The 14,592-nt window shown below is 50.3% G+C and overlaps 1 protein-coding gene across 4 annotated transcripts in view; it reads left to right on the top strand.

Annotated features, from left to right (window-relative positions):
• The window catches only part of Elavl3 (ELAV like RNA binding protein 3), a 36,276-nt gene extending 22,256 nt beyond the window's left edge, over nucleotides 1-14,020 (top strand). For 2 of the 4 annotated variants that reach the window (XM_006242616.5, XM_063264993.1), the window contains exons 4-7: nucleotides 3,446-3,599; nucleotides 3,698-3,923; nucleotides 5,149-5,187; nucleotides 10,102-14,020. In XM_006242616.5, coding sequence (XP_006242678.3) covers nucleotides 3,446-3,599; nucleotides 3,698-3,923; nucleotides 5,149-5,187; nucleotides 10,102-10,432 — 750 coding nt within the window. In that variant the 3' untranslated portion in view covers nucleotides 10,433-14,020. 4 annotated transcript variants of the gene reach the window in all.
• Nucleotides 14,021-14,592: the final 572 nt, after the last annotated feature.

The raw sequence follows: 14,592 nt of genomic DNA, 5'->3' as shown, positions 1-14,592 counted from the left end.
CGCTAATCCCAGCACTCTGGGGTTGGAGCAGGTGGATTTCTGAGCTGGATGTGGGTCTGGTCTACACAGTATGCTCCAGACCACTGTCTCAACAACAGCAACAACAACAACAACAACAAACAAAAAACCCCTGCACAGTCCCATGGTGGAGTTAGAAAACCTCAAACACTAAGCTACAATTTATTTATTTATTTATTTATTTATTTATTTATTTATTTATTTATTTTTGTAAAAAATTTTTTTTGAGACAGGCTCCCCCCTGACCACTGGAGCATGCTGTATAGACCAAACAGGTCTGAACTCACATGGAAATGTGCCTGCCTCTACCTCAGGAGTGCTGGGATGGCGGGCGGGCATCACCACACTCAGCTCACCTGGGGCAGACGGAGAGGGCTTCTCTCTTGCCGCCTGTGTGACAGCCCTAGTCCTGACTAGGTTTGTTGTTGGTTTTTTTCATAACATTTACTCGTGATGTTTGGCTGTGGGGAAGCAGAGGACGGACAGCTTTTGGAATCAGTTCCCTTCTTCCACCCTGTGAGTCTGGGAGATCAAATTCAGGTTACCAGGCTTGGTGGCGGCCCCTTTGCCCGCTGCTGAGCCATCTCAACAGCCCCTAATTAGTTATTTGTAACGGAGCAACGCAGCCCCACAATGCCCCTCCCCAAACAAATCCCAGACCATAACAATGGTCCCTATCTGCCCCAGGTTCAGAGGTTTGAATAGAAGCAGCAGAAAGTACTTTAGCAGAAAGGAGGGGGAGGGGCGCTCGCGACCCTCCCACCCCACAGACTGGTCACCCCATTGACACTTGTGGGCGGGGCCCCTGCACCAAGTCTCCAGGACATTGATAAAGACACAATGAGCTGGGGTTCCACAGTACTCTGTAAACAGACTTTTCTTTTCCCCACCTCACAATACTGGGATTGTTTCTCTGCTGCGAATGTCTGAGCTGGCCGACTTGTGAGCAGCTGCAGGACTGAGGATTGGTGAGATGCGGACTTAGTGGTGGCACAAATGGAACGGCCATATTGAGACGTACAGAGCTCACAGCCAGAGAAATCACCTTGAGATAAGTCATCGGGGGCCAGTGAGGGGCCAGCAGTTGACCCCTCGCACTTGCTGCCCAACCTGATGACTTGAATTTGACCACACAGATCCGCATGATGCAAGGGCAGATTGCACCCCAAGTTGTCCTGTGACCTCTACACGTAAACTTTGGATAGCATAACATACGCACAGACTAGAAATAATGTAAAAAAAGCTAAGCTGAGAGTCGAAGTGGGTGGGAAGGGCATCTCAGATTGTGGACCGGCAGAAAGGTGTTTCTATGGGATGGGGTAAACACAGGGCCACCGACTCGGTCTGGGAGGCCTCCCATCTAATTCTGTGGAGTGTTAGTATTACAGACAAGAGCCACCAAGGCTGGCACTTTGAGACTTTCAAATCCAGCAAATGCAAAGGTCTTAGACTGCCTGGTCCATCAGGGGTGAAAGAGAGGAAGCAGGGGTGTGGGGTGGTGCAGATGAAAGCTGAGCAGTGACCTTACTGCAGGCAAGGCCTTGTGGACAGAGAGCTCAGTGGTTGGAGCTGTAGTGAATTGGTAGAGCAGTTTTCAAGCATGTAAGGCCCTGGAGGGGTGGGGGGCAGACCTCAAACTACATACACACAGGGACAGAAGCACTCAGGCTGAGGAGAGGTGCCCACTGCCAAGCTTGAAATCTGAGTTCAATTCCTGGGACCCACATGGTGGAACTGGAGAACCACCTTCCAAAGCTGTTCTCTGACCTCCACAGTAAAGCATGGCACATGTGCTCACTAAAATGTAATGTAAAGTTGATTTCATTTTGGGGGGCTGGAGAGATGGCTTAGCAGTTAAGAGCACTGGCTGCTCTGGCAGGAAACGGAGGTTCAATTCCCAGCACTCACAGAGCAGGTCACAACTGTCTATAACTAGTTCCTGGGAAGTCACTGCCCCCTTCTGGCTCATATGGGTACTGCATGCACACAGGGCCCAAGCATACCTGAAGGCAAAAGACGCATACACACAAAACAAAAACAAAATAAGACTTTTTATCAAAGTTAACATTTTTGAGCTGAGCACTAGTGGCGCACACTTCTAATCCCAGCACTCAGGAAGCAGAAGCAGGCGGATCTGTGAGTTTGAGGCCAGCCTGGTAAGACTGTCTCAAACTGCTTAAAATTTTGGACAAGGTCTTTAGGTAGCCCTAGCTGTCCTGGCCTTACACTCACACAGCTCTGAATCTCACCCCCACGCCACAGGTACAACCTTGTATTTATAGCTTTGCAAACAACTTTGTGTTCTGGGCTCTCATCATACGCGGGTCTTGAGCAGGCACGGGTCATCCACTTTTGCAGAACTGTCCTCTTCCTGCTGAGCGCTTGCTGTCCCAGGCTTTCCTTATTGGTTTGAGGCAAGGGCTCAGCTATTCCACCCTGGCTGTCCTGGAACCCACTGGATAGACAAAGCTGGCCTCAAACTCACAGAAATCTGCTTGCCTCTGCCTCCTCAGTTCCAGAATTAAAGGTGTGCGACACCCTCCTGGCGCTCCCAAACTTTTCCTTTTCTTGAGACAAGCTCTCTCACCCAGAACTGGGGCATGACCCACAGTTAAGACTGAATGCCAGGGGTCACCCAGTGTGCACAGGGACATTTAGCTTTTTGGTTTTTGTTTGTTTAGATAAAAAATTATTAGTACTAATCCCAGCATTTGAGAGGCAGTGGTAGGAGGATCTTTGAGTTCAAGGGAGGTCAGCCTGGTCTACAGAGTGACTTTCAGGACAACCAGGACTACAAAGAGAAACCCTGTCTCAAAAAAAATTAATTATTATGGGGGCTGGAGAGATGGCTCAGTGGTTAAGAGCACTGACTGCTCTTTCCAAGGTCCTGAGTTCAATTCCCAGGAACCACATGGTGGCTCACAACCATCTGTAATGAGATCTGATGCCCTCTTCTGGTGTCTGAAGACAGCTACATGTACTCATATGTAATAAATAAATAAAATATTTTTTAAAATTAATTATTATTATTGTGGGGGAGGTAAGCAGTGTGGAGTTCAGGATGGCCTTTGGGAGCCATTGTTTTCTCCTTCCACCGTTGGTTCTGGGGAACAAACCCAGGCTGTCAGAGTTTCCTGTAGAGCCATCTGCTCAAACCCCTGCTTTGCTTTTGAGACGGGGCAGTATGTGGCTCAGCCCACACTTGAACTTGACATTGCAGATTTTTCACTTCGGATCCTCCCGCCTCTGTCTGCCTGGCTCTGCGGTGCTCAGTGCACATTGTCCTGTTCTGCGTGAGGGTGGAGCCAGCCTGTCAGTAGATAAGCCGTCCACTCACTCAGCCCCAGCCCAGGTCACTTGTTAAGTGGCCTGCATTTCTGAGGTTTGTCAGTTCCTATGACCCTCACTGCCCTCTGATCCCGCCCAGGTGTCCTATGCACGTCCCAGTTCTGCCTCTATCCGGGATGCCAACCTGTACGTCAGTGGCCTCCCCAAGACCATGAGCCAGAAGGAGATGGAGCAGCTCTTCTCCCAGTACGGCCGGATCATCACTTCCAGAATCCTGCTGGACCAGGCCACAGGTCAGAACGCAGGAAGGGAGGGTGCACTGGACAAGGGTGTCCCCAGGGGAGATCATATGAGAAGGTACAGAGAGACTGATACCCTCGTGCCCCGGCAGGTGTCTCTCGGGGTGTGGGATTCATCCGCTTTGACAAGAGGATCGAGGCAGAAGAGGCTATCAAAGGACTGAATGGGCAGAAGCCACTGGGTGCTGCTGAGCCTATCACGGTCAAGTTTGCAAACAACCCAAGTCAGAAGACAGGGCAGGCCCTGCTCACCCACCTGTACCAGTCCTCTGCCAGGCGCTACGCTGGTCCCCTGCATCATCAGACACAGCGCTTCCGGTGAGCCAGAGTCCCCAGGCCCCAGGCCAGGTGCCTCAAATCTGCAGCGGCTCTCCCTGAGCCTGCTCCCTGCAGAGAGTGGGGACCCAAGGACACCCCACCAGCAGGAACATGGTCTAGTACATAGGGCAGGAGCTCAGTGTGTGCTGGCCACTACACTTGTCTAACTGAGGCTGTCTGTCTGTCTCCCCTAGCCCACCCCTCATGTCTTAGTTATGGTTTCTATTGTTGTGATAAAGCTATGTCAAAAAGCAGTGTGAGGATAGAGGGTTCATTTCATTTTACAGCAAATAGTCACCGTGAGGGACACTCAGGGCAGGAACTGGCAGTGGAAACTGAAGCAGAGACCATGGGACACCGCTTACTGACCTGCTGTCCATGCCTCACTCAGCCAGGTCCCGCTGCACAGAGGTGGCACGGCCCACAGTGGGCTTGCACGGCCCACATCAAGAAAACGCCCCTCAGACTTGCCCACATGCCAGTCTGATGAAGGCAGCTTCTTGATTGAGGGTCCTCCTCTTAGTCTGATGGTGGCATCTTCTTGATTGAGGGCTCTCCTCTTAGATGACCCTCTTGTGTCCCACTAACAAATAACAAAACAGTAAGCAAAAAGCCTGAGGGCACAGCCTGGACATCCTGTCTGTCTCTCCTGCTCTGCTTTTCTCAGTCTCTCTGTGCCTATTTCTTCCTCTCCATGTCTCTGTTTCTCTTTCTTTTCTTGCCCCTCCTTTTCTCTCTTTCCGCTCTCTGCCCACACATGGGTTCCCCTGGGCCTCAGCTTCCTCATGGATGACACCGCAGCCAAACATGGTAGCCGGCTAGAATGGCTTGTGCTGGGCATTTTACTGCGAATTCTTCACCCCAGAGAGAGAATGTACAAACCCAAAAGAAGGTTTGAACCTAGGATCCAAACTAGTCACTCTCAGGCTCTCCCAAGCGGGAGATCAGTGGTAGACCTGGGATGGCCCAAGCTTCCCATCCTCCTGCGGGCGCAGGACCCGAGGTAGCCTGAAGAACAGGACAAGGACATTCAGCCTGGTGGCAGCAGGGATAGTAAGAAGCAGTCCCAAATGAGCGAGGTTCCGTGCCAGGCGGTGTCCAGCAGGGCTGGGAGCAGGCGGCGGGGGCAGGGCCCTGCTGAAGGCTGTGGGGGTGGGGAGGACTGGCTGTCACACCACAGGGGGTGGGTCACAGGCCACTCTGACAGCTGCTTCTGCCTCCACAGGCTGGACAATTTGCTCAACATGGCCTACGGAGTCAAGAGGTAACAGTGCCCTGCTGTACTGTCTCCATCCCTCATAGCCCTCTTCCCTTGATGACCGTCCTCTAAGCCCTGCATGTACCTTGTCTCTGGGACCCTGGGTAGCCATTTCTTCCTGTGATGACTATAAGAGCAGGAGGGTCATGGAAGGCTGTTGCTTTCCACATTTCTTTCTTTTTAATAGTAATTTTTGAGTTTTTTAAAACTTGTTCATTTTTATTTCATATGCAATGGTGTTTTTGCCTGCATGTATGTCTGTGTAAGGTTCAGAAGCCCTGGAACTGGAGTTACAGACAGGCGTGAGCTGTCGTGGGGGTGCTGGGAATTGAACCTATGCCCTTTGGAAGAGCAGCCAGCCGGTGCTCTTGATGGGCTGAGCCATCTCTCCAGCCCCTCACACACCTCTTTTTATCATCTCAACAAAAGTAGGCCTTTATGGCCCCTAGTTCCCACATTAACCCTCTGAGAGCCACTGACAACTACTTGTTTTGGTGCTAGGACAGGACCTCAGGACTTCTGCATACCAGGCCTGCACTGAGTCATGGCCCCAGCCCCTCACTGGGGGATTCTAAGCAGGGGCTCCATAGCCATTTCCTAAGCCCCACATAGCAGCTACCATTGTTGACTTTCTCAAGTTCTGTGGAAGGCTCCCCTGCCTCCCCACAGTCACTATGATCCGTGAGCTCTTCCTAGCTTCATCAACAACCCTGCTCTTGTGAAAGGTTCCATATTGATCGTGTCACAAGCCGTTGGGAGTATGTGGAATATCAAAGGCTGGGCTTGAGGCCAAGGGGTACAGCATGGCCCAGGCAGGTGTGATCCTCTTGAACATGACTTGAGACAGAACACAGGGCTTGGCACATAATAAAAGGTGGCCACATATCAATTCTGTCGCTGCTGTTCCTGGTCTCAGCCCCATGGGAATGAGATGTGTGAGTGGTGCTCAGGGCAGTGTAGGGCCAGCATAAGAGATGACGGTGAATCAGGAGAGGCCTGGAGATCACCTAGCAGCAGGAACTAGTGAAAGACTCAGAGCAGGGTGACTTAGTTCTGAGGGTAGGGAGTCAGTGGCAATGTAGTTCTCTGTCCTTTGATTCATTTAGTCAACAACCAACCAAGTGGTACCTGACAGGTGAGACAGCCAAGAAAACAATGTCAGGAACATGGTGATGACCTCAACAGTTGTCCTCCTTACCCATCAGGACTCCTTGGGACACAAGGACCTGTCACGAAGCTTGACATGGAAACCTGAATATGTCTTATTTACTTATATTTCTACTTGTTTGTTTATACGGTTGTTTATGAGACGGGGTTTCACTGTGTAGCCTGGTGTCCCAGAACTCACTCCATAGACCAGGCTGCCTTGGAACTCACAGGAATCCACCTGCATCAGGAGTATTGGGATTAAAGGCATGTGCCATGGGCCTAGATGATGATGTTGGTGGTGGTGGTGATGATGGTGATGGTGGTGATGGTGATGGTGGTGGTGGTGGTGATGTGGTTATCATCATCATTTTGTACTGGAGAGGAGACTCAAGGCCTTTTGAATAGGCATTAAAGAGCACACGCCCAGCCCTCTTTGTGTCTCCTGACCCAGGCCCTCATGTAGTGCTGGCAGGTCAGCAGCCCCGACTGAGCATGTCCCTGAACGCCCTGTTCCCTCTGCCCTCCTTCCTGAATGTGAGGTTGCAGGTATGCTCAGCTCATCTTCTTACTTTTTATTCTGAGCTTGTGATTCTCCTGCCTCTGCCTCCCAATGACGAGCCTGTACCACCAGACCAGCTTCTTCTTCATGACTTCACAGATAGATTTGTCCTATTTTTTAAATGTTAGTGACCTCAGCATATGATCTATTTTCTATAAATGGAGAACTTTCACCTTTTTCCTTAAAGAAACATTTGACCAGTTTCTTCTAGGCATCTCTAAATCACCAATGTTAACCATTAACTAATTAAAATAAGGGTCCCTTCACATAGAGCCCATGAGTTTAGACAGTCTGACAGTCAAATAGCTAAGTGCTAATGGGAAGGTAGCGTATACTGCTTGAATACACTGCAAACAACGTGACACTCCATCAGCTGCTCAAAAAAGCACAATCTTTTCTTTGATTCTCCTGAATTACCCTCTTTACTTTTCTTCTACCTCCTCTCCCACCCCCTTCCTTTTTTCTAGACAGAGTATTACTATGTAGTTCTGGCTGGACTTGAACTCACAGAAATCCCCGTCTCTGCCTCCTGAATGCTAGATGTGCTACCACATAAGGCCTTTTGCTACTGCTTCCTCCTCCTCTTACTCCTCCTCTGTTTCGAGGTTTATTTTAATACAAGTTCTCACATATCCCAGGCTGACTTCAATCTTGAGGTATGGATGAAGAGGGGATTGAACTCCTCACCCTCCTATCTCTGCCTGCCAAGTGCTGGAATGACACACAGAGCCATCCATCACCATGTTTGGCTTTCTGTGAAGTAGAGGCAGGGATGGGACAGTTGGGGCTGGGGAGATGGCTCGATGTAACACAGCGTAAGGACCTGGGTTCAGATCTCCAGTACCCGTGTAAAACCCAGGAGACAGATCAAGGGTCAAAGTTTGTTTTGAGATAAGGGTTTGCTCTGTGACTCAGCTTTCCAGGAGCTGGAGTTATAAACCTCAGCCACATTCAATATGCAACTTTAAACTTATAAAGGGGGACCAGCAAGATGGCCAAGAGAGTAAAGGACTTGCCACACAAGCCTGACCACCCGAGTTCAATCCCCAGAAGCCACATAAAGGTAGAAGGAGAAAACCAACTCTACAGACTCGATTTCTGACCTCCATATGTGTCATGGCGTGTGTACTCCCTTCCCACCAGATAGACAGACAGACAGACACACACACACACAAATAATAATAATAATAAAATATAATAAAAACAATAAAACTATATTATAAATTTCTAATGACTATATCTTCTGATCTTTATAACTCAAAAGGCAGATTCAGGAAGATTACAAATTAGAGGCTAGCCTGGGCTACATGGTGAGACCCAGTTTAAATTAGCAATAATCGCGCTTTAGATAAACCTCATTGGTTACAATACTGCCACTGCACAAAGCTGAGACCCAGTTTCAAAAAAGCCAAAACATGGGCTGGAGAGATGATTCAGAGGTTAGCACTGGCTGCTTTTGCAGAGGATCCAGGTTCAGTTCCCCAAAGCTACCTGGTGACTCACAGCCATCTGTAACAACTCTAGTTCCAAATAAGCATGCATTTCAAATAAATACATGCAGGCAATCACACATAAAAACAAAATAAGCACAAACTGGGCATCCCACCCACCTTCAGGCTCAGTACTAGGGAGGATCTCTGAGTACAAGGCCAGCCTGGTCTATATATAGTTCCAGGGCAGGCAGAGCTACAAAGCAGCATTGTCTGGAACAACCAAAATAAACAAATAAATCCAAAATATAATTTGAAAAAGCTTAAACAAGCAAACAAAACCAATTTGTGAACTGTTTGTTTCTGGAAATTTCCATTTAGTATTTTCAAACCATAGGCAGACATGGAGGAAACTGGAGGAAGAGAGACTTCAAGTCAGGAGGGACTGCTGTTTATGTTTCAGACAGAAAAGACCAGAAAGGCACACAGATGAGGAGGGAGGCCATTTTCTAGCATCAGAGGCGGGTGCTGGACCCCACTGTAGGGCCAGTTTCCACTCACGTAGGGTAAGTCAAAATGGAGTCAGTTGTCAGGCAGGGCTAGTATATGCTAGGTTCCCTCCCTAGGACCACACCATGGAGGCTATGGCAAGAACTGCAATCTGGTTTGAGGCCAGCATTGGGTACAGATTCAGTCTCTCTCTCTCTCTCTCTCTCTCTCTCTCTCTCTCTCTCTCTCTCTCTCTTTCTCTCTCTCTCTCTCTCTCTCTCACACACACACACACACACACACCACACTACACCACACACACCGTTGGTTTTACAAAAGTGGAACTAGGGATGTAGCTTGGTCAGAAGAGCGTTTGCCTGGTACGCACAAAGCTTTAGGTTTCATTTCAACACTGTATGAGCCAGGTGTGCGGTGTCTTAGGCCAGGTGTGCGGTGTCTTAGGCCAGGTGTGCGGTGTCTTAGGCCAGGTGTGCGGTGTCTTAGGCCAGGTGTGCAGTGGCTCAGGCCAGGTGTGCGGTGTCTTAGGCCAGGTGTGCAGTGGCTCAGGCCAGGTGTGCGGTGTCTTAGGCCAGGTGTGCAGTGGCTCAGGCCAGGTGTGCGGTGTCTTAGGCCAGGTGTGCAGTGGCTCAGGCCAGGTGTGCGGTGGCTCAGGCCAGGTGTGCAGTGTCTTAGGCCAGGTGTGTGGTGTCTTAGGCCAGGTGTGCAGTGGCTCAGGCCAGGTGTGCAGTGTCTTAGGCCAGGTGAAAGGTGGCTTAGGCCAAGTGTGCAGTGGCTCAGGCTAGGTGTGTGGTGGCTTAGGTCAGGTGAAAGGTGGCTTAGGCCAGGTGTGCAGTGCCAGCTTTTGAGAAGTATTGGCAGGAGAAGCACAAGTTCAAGATCAGCAGGCAGGAAGGAAGAAAACACAAAAGGAAGAAGCCATCCATGGCTACATGGCAAGCAGCAGCCCATGTATGTATACATATAGCCAACTGAGCTGTACCGAAACACCTAGTGAGAAGGTGTCCCTAGGGGAGAGTTAAAGGTCATGAGATCAGGATAAACATGGCACTTAGGATCAAGGGCAATATCCGCAAAGCTTTGGAGGTCAGGGGCCGGTGTCTCAGTGGGGTGAAAGACAGGAAACAGGGTCACCACCAGGTTAAGACGTACAAGGGTCTTACCTACATAGCACACACGGTATGGGGTTCTCCCTGTGGGGGAGTCGGAGGCATGCTGGGGATCAGGGCAGAGCCCGCGTGACCCCCAAAGTAGTCCCCTGTCGCTCATCGCCAGGTTCTCCCCAATCGCCATCGATGGCATGAGTGGCCTGGCAGGCGTTGGCTTGTCTGGAGGCGCTGCAGGCGCTGGCTGGTGCATCTTCGTGTACAACCTGTCCCCAGAAGCGGATGAGAGTGTGCTGTGGCAGCTTTTCGGACCCTTTGGGGCAGTCACCAATGTCAAGGTCATCCGAGATTTCACCACCAACAAGTGCAAGGGTTTCGGCTTCGTCACCATGACCAACTACGATGAGGCCGCCATGGCCATCGCCAGCCTCAATGGCTATCGCCTGGGCGAGCGTGTGCTGCAGGTGTCCTTCAAGACCAGCAAGCAGCACAAGGCCTGAGCATTACCGCCCTCCCTCCCCGGGCAGCAGAGAGAGAGAGAGAGAGAGAGAGAGAGAGAGAGAGAGAGAGAGAGAGAGAGAAGAGTGTGCGCAACCGCAAGAGCAGGCAGACCCACACACCTGCAAACACACCACAGGGTGAGCATCCGGACGGGGAGGGTCTGCAGGGAATTGAGGGAAGGGTGTCCCCACCCTGTTCTCCTTGCTTTCCCCACCCCAGGCTGGGGCTTGTTCACTCTCTCGTCTTGGTTTGGTTCATGGTGATGGCTTTTGTTTCTTTTTTCGGCTAAAAACAAAAAGAAGAAAGCAGAGAGGAGACCCCCATCCCACCTCACCCTCACCACCCTGCACAGGATGGCTTAGGGGACACAATGGTGCCCTACTCAGGCCTCCCTTGCCCAGGCCTGTCCTATACCGAGAGAAAGGGGAGGGAACAGGTTTAAAAATCCCCAAAACAGCAAAAACAAAAAACAAAAAAATAAAAAAAAAAAACAAAACAAAACATGAAAGAGGGGTGTGGGCATCCCCATCCCCGCCCTAGTCCCTGGGCAGAGAACAGGGAGCAGGGTTGGGGCAGAGCAAGAAGCAGGAAAAAAAGGGTGGGGTGGGGTGGGAGGGGAAGAAAAACTCTATTTTTGTAAAAAGGGAAAAAGACCTCGTGGAGAATTTTTACTGGGGATTCTTGAACTTGAAAAAAAATCACAAAAAAAAAGACAAAAAAAAAAAAAAAGAAACTATTTTGGCAAGTTATGTTTACCAACTACTGGGGCAGGGGTGCAGGGAGCAGGGCTGAGGGCTGAGAGTCCATTGGGCCAGCAACATGCGTACATACACACACACACACACACACACACACACACACACACAAGCATGCATATATGTGCTCGCACACACACACACACACACACACACACACACACACACACACACATAAGCAAACATGGCCACAAACAGGAAGGACATACACATGGACCTTGGGATCACAGATACACAACACATAGGTACAGAGACATTTCAGGATACATTCAGGAAGGTTGACCAAATCCACACCAGAGGACAGAGACACACGGGCAGAACATTGGCACTGCATAAACATTGAAACAGACATTGGCTGCTTGTCCGCAAAACCATGTGATGTGTGAAATCCACTGTGACAGATCCATTTGGATGCACGAATCTGGACACCAGTTCCCACTGAGAGCTGGGAATATAGCTCAGTTGGTAGAGCACTTGTATAGCTTTCATGAAGCCTGGGTTCATCCCCAGAACTGCATAAACCTGGTGTGGCACACAGACCTCATTCATTCTAGTGCTCAAAAGGTAGAGTCAGAGCAGGTCAAGACTAGCTTTGGCTACACAGTGAGTTTAAGGTCAGCCTGGGCTACATAAGACCCTGTCTCAAAATGCAAAACCAAATAGGTCACCTAGAAACATACAACACCCAGGGACACACGCCCATATCCACAGCATCCTACAGGCCCAGACAAGGTGTTCCTACTTAAGACCCTGACCCAGTTATTCCTCCAGCCAGGCTGGTCCAGCCACTTCTCCCTGGGCCCCCAACAAGCCCCAGACCTGGGTTCTCTGCACAGACTCCTTAGTCCACCAGGGGCCTCCCTGCTGCCCAACACACAGGTGTACACACATGGCGTCCATGCATCCAAACACACAATACCTCGTTCTACTTTGACACCACCGTGGGCTGGAGGGGGCTCTCACTCCCCACAACACTGAGGCCAAAGGACCACCCCTGTCCCTGGGGCTCAGCCTCCCTGGGTCCAGGGGGGAGGTCTGCAGTCTCCTCCCTCAAGTAGGGCCAGAGTGCTCCCTACCCGCAAGCAAGCACCCAGCACACTCCACCAGACCCAGGGGTGGATGGGCCCAAGGTGTTCCTCCATCCCTTCTACTTGTCGCCCTCTTTTGATTGTTGGGGTTTTTGTCTTTTCCGGATTGTGGGGGAAGCATGGATGCAGCCTTTGTGAGCCCCAGCCCTGGCTTCTGAATGGACTTTGCAGCCATACCCCACACACACCCTGACTTTTCATTCTTTTATGCAAGTTCCAACAGAAGCCACAGGCTGGAGCCCTGGGAGCCCCAAACCTTCAACCCACCCCTCAGTGGGCCCAGTCACAACCAAGAATCGTGAAGCCCTCCCCCCGCCCCCCACTCTACACTCTAGGTTCTAGTTGCTTTCTTCCGGTGTCCTCTGCGTTTGGTGTCTGGCCACGGCCCCATTTGAGCGTCCGACTCTCTCTCCCCACCCCTCCGTGTTGTTCTTAACCGTCTGTGGAGTTTCTGCTGCAAGGAACAAAAAGAAAAAAAAAATTAAAAAAAGACCAAAAAATAAAAAATGAAAAAAAAAAAGAAGGAAGGAAAGAAAACTCAAACAGAAGATGAAATATAGCAAAAGGAAAGAAAAAAAAAAAGAGAAAAAAACCACACACAAAGACGATTAAAAAAAAAAAAAGGAAAAAAAAGATAAACTGTCACCAGTTAACTTTCTTGTACTTTTTTGCTGAATTTAGCTTCATGTAGTTTTAACTTATTGCTATGTTAACTATTTATTATCCTTGTTGGCCTGTAAAGACCTTTGTGTATATTTCTGTTCTTTCATAAGTTTGCAAGTTGAAGGGAGCTGTTCCTTTTCTTTCAGTTTTGCTGAGATGTGGTTATGCCTAATTTATTTATACAAGGGGAAGTGGAGTCATTAAAGTAATAATTATTAATAACAGTAATGGTAGCGGAGTGCCCCCCGGGGGTGCCGTGGGCTCCAAGGGGTGGGGTCCCCACAGCTGGCGGTGCCCGGGGCTCTCAACGGGATTGTTTTGCTATTGTCTTGAGAAGTTTTTCTGTCTATTTAGCTGGTGAATTCTAGCTTGCTCACGATACACCGAACCTATTTATTCTGGTGGTTTCTAAGTCTGCCCTTACCGTCCCCACTCCCTCCCAGCAGGACAGGGACTCCCCCGCCTCCAGGAGGGTTCAACCCCTTCTTTCCCTGCTGTTTCTGAGGTCTCCCCTGCCCTCCACACATGCTGGAGGCATCCGAGCAATAAGGGCTGGGTTTGTCCCCCACCCTGGGGGGAGGATGGGCTCTGAAGAGGGGGCACCTCCCCCCACCCCCTCCCACCAAGGCCTAGGTCCCTGCTGCCTCCAAGACTGGAAGGAGGGGACTTTTTTTCTAGGACACAAAGCTTAGCCCAGACAGGCCCCCTCCCTGGAGGCCAGTCCCCAAAGAGGGCCAGGCCAGGGGCTCCCAGGGAGAGGGGCCCTTGGGTCTTCCAAAGTCCCGGGGGGCTAGGGGGTAGGGCCAGTGGGAAGAGGGCTCAGCCCCTCCAACCCTTCCTTCATCCTGTTTATTGGGAAAGTTTCAAACCATGACAGAGTCTATGTTGGAGGTGATATAAAGAACTGTAGAAAAAAATCATAAAACAAAAACCAAACCTCAACCCGAACCCAAGAACACTTCAAGTTGCGTTAGACATTTCTTACCGAGCCCCAGGCCTGGCCGCGGTAACTGACTTTTACATGGGATTCTTTAACTGTTTGTACTTTTCATGCCAGAAAATAAAAAGTTCAGAATCTTAAGTCTCAGGAGCTCTGTGTGCCACTGTGGGTGGATTGGTGGGTCTGCATGTTGGGACACTGGGGAAGGAGGTGTGGTCTCTAATAATAGCCTCCATTTGGCCTGGGAAGTCAGAAGCCTACTATCTACCCATCAATAGGTGTTAGGCATCCTCAATGTCAGCTGGGCTGAGTGGTCTAGCAGGATCTGAACATGGCTGCTTCCCAAGTGTTAATTTTGCAGATGTGAGGGAACAGATGTGGGCCTGATGCTGTTCAAGGGTCCGTCCTTCTGGCAGGAGCCTGAGGCTGCTGCCCACACTCCATCTGTAGTCAGTAAGCAGAGATAGCTAGGGGGTTAGGGTGCTTACACCAAGCCTGACCTCAGCTTTATCCCCACAACTACAGCCAGAGCCTTGTCTCTGAGGCAACTGTAGATCCTGTCAGGCTGATAGCAGTTACCACCACAGTCCTCTACTGTCTGCTCACTCGTCCAGTTCTCACCCCCAGAAAAGCGCAGACCTAGCTTGGCTTACTTACAGGCTCATGCCTTGGGAGACTGGGGCAGGAGTCAATCTGAGGCTAGTCCAGACTAC

The sequence above is a fragment of the Rattus norvegicus genome, chromosome 8 (genome assembly GCF_036323735.1).
Source record: "Rattus norvegicus strain BN/NHsdMcwi chromosome 8, GRCr8, whole genome shotgun sequence".
In the NCBI taxonomy this organism is placed as follows: Eukaryota; Metazoa; Chordata; class Mammalia; order Rodentia; family Muridae; genus Rattus; species Rattus norvegicus.
Note: the sequence above shows the minus strand (reverse complement) of the source record. Positions and strands in the feature narration are given on the sequence as shown.